The 4,637-nt window shown below is 41.0% G+C and overlaps 1 protein-coding gene across 1 annotated transcript; it reads left to right on the top strand.

Moving 5' to 3' along the window:
• Positions 1–24: 24 nt before the first annotated feature.
• On the top strand, positions 25–4,506 carry LOC113475635 (the record flags this gene model as incomplete). Its single annotated transcript, XM_026840040.1, has 7 exons — positions 25–1,811; positions 1,866–1,960; positions 2,041–2,222; positions 2,301–2,422; positions 2,496–3,226; positions 3,939–4,121; positions 4,338–4,506. Coding segments are annotated over exons 1-7 (3,253 nt in total), but the record flags the coding sequence as incomplete, so codon positions are not given.
• Positions 4,507–4,637: the final 131 nt, after the last annotated feature.

Below are 4,637 nucleotides of genomic sequence, written 5' to 3'. Positions count from 1 at the left end.
CGGCACCCTCTTCAAACGACTTTCTATTTTAACCCGTCATATGGTGAGTTGTGACGGCAACACACGAATCACATACCCAGGTGGTGTTTACAAACCTAGACAGGATATCTTTGCTACCCTGGACACATTTAACATTCACGTCCCGATGAATTTACGTTTCAAAACCCACTTTGCCACCTTTGACATTGAGTCCATGCTCCAGGACTTACCAACTACAGGGAGGCAGACAGAACGCACTTCACTGCACACTTTGGCCAGTATAAGCATTGCGTCTACTGTTGAAGGTTTCCAGCAACCTAGATGCTTTGTCTGGGACGGCGACTGCGATCGTATCGTAGCTGAATTCGTTCAATACCTGATGGAAATACAGCGGGTCTACAAAGCAAACAACGCGGCGATGCTACAGCCGTACATGCGAGAATTGCGCGAACGCATTAAAAAGTCAACTGGCCGCAGACCCGGTAAAATGAACGCCTGGACCAATCCCTTGATAAAAGTCGAACAGAATCTCAATGAATGGATTTCATGCCTACCTGTCGTCGGTTTCAATTCAGGTAGATACGACGTTAATGTGTTGAAAGGCAGTCTCATTAATCAGCTCGAACGCCAAGGGGGTGGCATCACATATTGCGTTAAACGGGGTACGGGGTTCTTGGTCATTAAAACACCTTCTTTATCGTTTCTCGATGTGATCAATTACCTAGGACCCGGTGTTTCCTATCGAAAGTACCTGGAATCGTTTCAGTGTGACGTTCAAAAAGGTTTCTTTCCGTACTCTTACTTTAACACATTTGACAAGTTAAAAGAAACAAAATTACCACCACGAGATGCATTTTACAACTCGATGACAAAACAGCACATCAGTGAAAGTGACTACCAAAGTTGTCTTGATGCCTGGCGCACAAAAAATATGAAAACTTTCAAAGACTATCTAGTTTACTACAACAATTTGGACACTCAACCTATGGTTACGGCGCTATCCCGGCAAGTTGGATACTATCGGAATACACACAACGTGTGCATGTTATCTAACCTTTCAGCTCCAGGGGTAGCAATGAAAATCTTATTTGGGTTAGTCCCACACGGTGTATATTTTTCCTTGATTGGTGAAGACGATAAAGACCTGCACGAAAAACTACGCAATAGTATAACCGGTGGACCCAGCATCATATTCAACCGTTTGCAGATTAAAGATGTCACCAAAATTAATCCTTTGATTTACAAAGACTTAGCAAAAACAACAAAAAGTGTTCAGGGTGTGGATGCTAACGGACTCTACTTGAGCTGTCTCACACAGATGGCACCGACCGGAGACTACCGACGCTTCAAGGAGCCCGATTATACAGCTGAAAAGACTCAACGTGTAGGTAACACTGGAGGTGAATGGTTGGACTGGCTTGCTCAACGAGAAAATATCCTCATTCACCATAGACACAACGGGGGCGAGAAAACTGTCGGGAGCGCTCGATACCGCGTGGACGGCTACTGCCCACAGACTTTCGAGATATTCGAATTTCTTGGATGCGTTTATCACGGATGTGTAACCTGTAGCGTAAATAAAGATAAGTCTGGACAGCTAATCAAAAAACACCCTAAGGGTGGCAAAGATGTTTTGGAACTGTTCGAAGAAACTCACAAACGTATCGAAGTGCTTAAATCCGAGAAGTTTAAGGTTCGAGTGATGTGGGGATGCGAATGGAAGCGTATACAAAGAGAGGACCCAACAGCCAAAGCGTTTAAAAATAAGTACAAAAATCTGAAAAAGAAATCATTCCCAAACAAGGAAGCTATCATCGAGGGTATCGCCTCAGGTAATAAATATAGACTAGGTGCAAAACGTAAGGTTAATACATGGTTTATTGTAGGTGAACTTTACGGACTAGCAGAGGTGGACATCAACGTGCCGCAGCAGTTGAAGAAACGTTTCGCTCATTACCCCCCGATATTCAAAAACCATATGGTAAGCATTCTAAATTTAGTGAATAAAAATATATATTCTATTTCAGGGGAAAACAATAAAAACATTTACTCGTGATGTAGGTTTCACGTGATGATATTGGACAACACATGAAAGAGTTCGCGGAGGCAAATAATATCATGAGACAACCACGACGAAGTTTAATTGGTAGCTTTTACGGCAATAAAATAGTCCTGACGACACCTATATTAAAGTGGTATTTGAAGAAGGGGCTGGTAATCACAAGAGTGTACGAGTTCATTGAGTAAGTGAATCAAACCACTATATAGACAGTGAAAGTAAATAACGCCTCTTCTGATATTTCATTTATTTATTTGTTTAGGTATACACCCCAAGGTTGTTTCCGCAAGTACGGGAGATTTGTTTGCGAAGCGAGACGAGCAGGCGATAAAAACCCTACCCTAGCCGTTCAAGCGGATTGCGCTAAGCTACTTGGGAACTCAGGTGGGCTATAGCTCGGACTGTTCAAGACATGGAAAATTATGTTTAACTAACCAGTTTCAATTTATTGTTACAGCCTACGGGAAGACACTGACGAATAAACTCCGCTTCAAAGATGTTTTATATAAGCGTGAGGTAGATCTCACCAGGTACGCAAAACGAATGACGTACATCCACACCGAACCAATATTTGAGGACTTGTACGAATTAAACCTGGCAAAAGTAGAGATCATTCAAGATCTACCTATGCAAATAGCTATTTTTGTATATAGCTACGCTAAGTTACGCATGTTAGAACTCGTTTATGATTTTTTGTTCAAATTTATATCTCATGCCGACATTGCGTTAGTTCAGACGGACACAGATTCGATGTATTATGGGTTATCGTCAAACTCCATAGAGGACGTGATTAAACCCGAGCTTAGAACTCAATTTTTCACTGAGTACAACAGCTGGTTCCCTGCCCTTGCATGTGATAAACATAACGCAGAGTTTATCCAAACTAAAAGTGAATACCGTGAATGGGTTCCACAAGAGTGCTGTAAAGAGCGTACGCTCTACGATAAACGCACTCTGGGTCTTTTTAAATTGGAATACAGTGGGAATGCTATAGTGGCGCTGAATTCCAAAACATATTTCTGTCATGGGGATATTGAAAAAATTAGCAGCAAGGGTTTATCCAAGAAGCAAAATAACCTTACGTTTGATGACTTTGCAAATGTTTTAAAAACTAAACAATCTGTTTCTGGTGAAAATGTATCATTTCGAGTGTGTGATAACCATGTTTTTACCACCAAACAAACCAAAGTAGGACTATCTTACTTTTACCCCAAACGAAAAGTCCAACCTGATGGCATACATACTTTACCATTTTTGGATCCCTTACATGTGTCCTGTATTACTGTGGTTTCAAAAAAAAAAAAAATGTTGTGTTTTATGGGGTTTTGACTTATGTTTTTACCCGGAATGACAGAGGGTACACAAGCTGATGACATGTGTAGTTTTTTTTTTATTTTATTATCGTTGTTTTGTTGTGTTTTGTCATTAAAGAACATATAAACGGAGGTGTTTTGCAGTCCTTGTTCATTCGTATAAAATGGACGTGTCGTTTAAACATCCGTTCACGATGCTAATTACAGGACCAACAGGTTCAGGTAAAAGTGTTTTCGTGAAAAAGTTTATCGCAAACGCTAATGTAATGTTAAATCAACCGCCGGAAAAGATAATTTGGGCTTACGGTGTGTGGCAACAGTTTTATGACACAATTACCAATGTCACTTTCGTTGAGGGGGTACCCGAAGTAGAATCTTTTGACGGTAAACAACGAGTCTTATTAATTGTCGATGACCTGATGGGCGATTCCAACTCGAAACTGACTGATATATTCACGAAGTTTTCGCATCATCTCAACATCAGCGTAATTTTCATTGTTCAAAATCTGTTTTACAAGAACCAACGAACAATTAGTCTTAACGCTCACTATATTATAGCTTTTAAAAACCCACGTTGCGCCACTCAGATAGCTACTTTGGCGCAGCAAATGTACCCGGGTAAAACAAATTTTTTAAAAGCAGCCTTTGCCGACGCGACCAAAGAAGCTTACGGATATTTACTGTTGGATTTCCGACAGGCAACCGACGAACGCCTGCGCTTGAGGACTCGGATTTTTCCAGGTGAAATTCAGGATGTCTACCTCCCGAAGGTATAAAAACAGTGAGTCTGTGAGGATGGCTTCATTTACCAAGCGTGTCGTACCATGTCAGCAAGATTGGCCAAGAATCAAGATATTTTAAAAGTTTTAAGTCAGAACCGGAAGGGTCTCAATCGAGCTATTATACAAGCCGCTGACAAAGAGCTAATTAACTGTTTGTGTGAGTGTGCCAAAAACATTCTAAACGGAAATATAAAATTATCTCAGAATCAAAGACGTAAATTAACTCGACACAAGTCACATCTACGCTCGTTAATTAGGAAACAGTTGCCTATCCGTAAGAAGAAAGTGATATTACAAAAGGGCGGGTTTCTCGGTGCCATTTTAAGCACTTTAATCCCAACTGTGATTGGTGGAATCTCAAAGTTGTTTAGAGGTTGAGGAAATGTCGGAATATAAGAAAATGGTTCTCGTAGAGCCTCGTATGTTAAAGCGAGGCGCGGATCCGCCACCAGAATCGGAAACGCCTCCGGTAAAAAATAACACCTGCGACAAAACAGCTCCTTA

The sequence above is a fragment of the Ciona intestinalis genome, unplaced genomic scaffold (assembly GCF_000224145.3).
Source record: "Ciona intestinalis unplaced genomic scaffold, KH HT001102.1, whole genome shotgun sequence".
NCBI lineage: Eukaryota > Metazoa > Chordata > Ascidiacea > Phlebobranchia > Cionidae > Ciona > Ciona intestinalis.
This window is presented reverse-complemented; position numbering and strand designations above follow the sequence as displayed.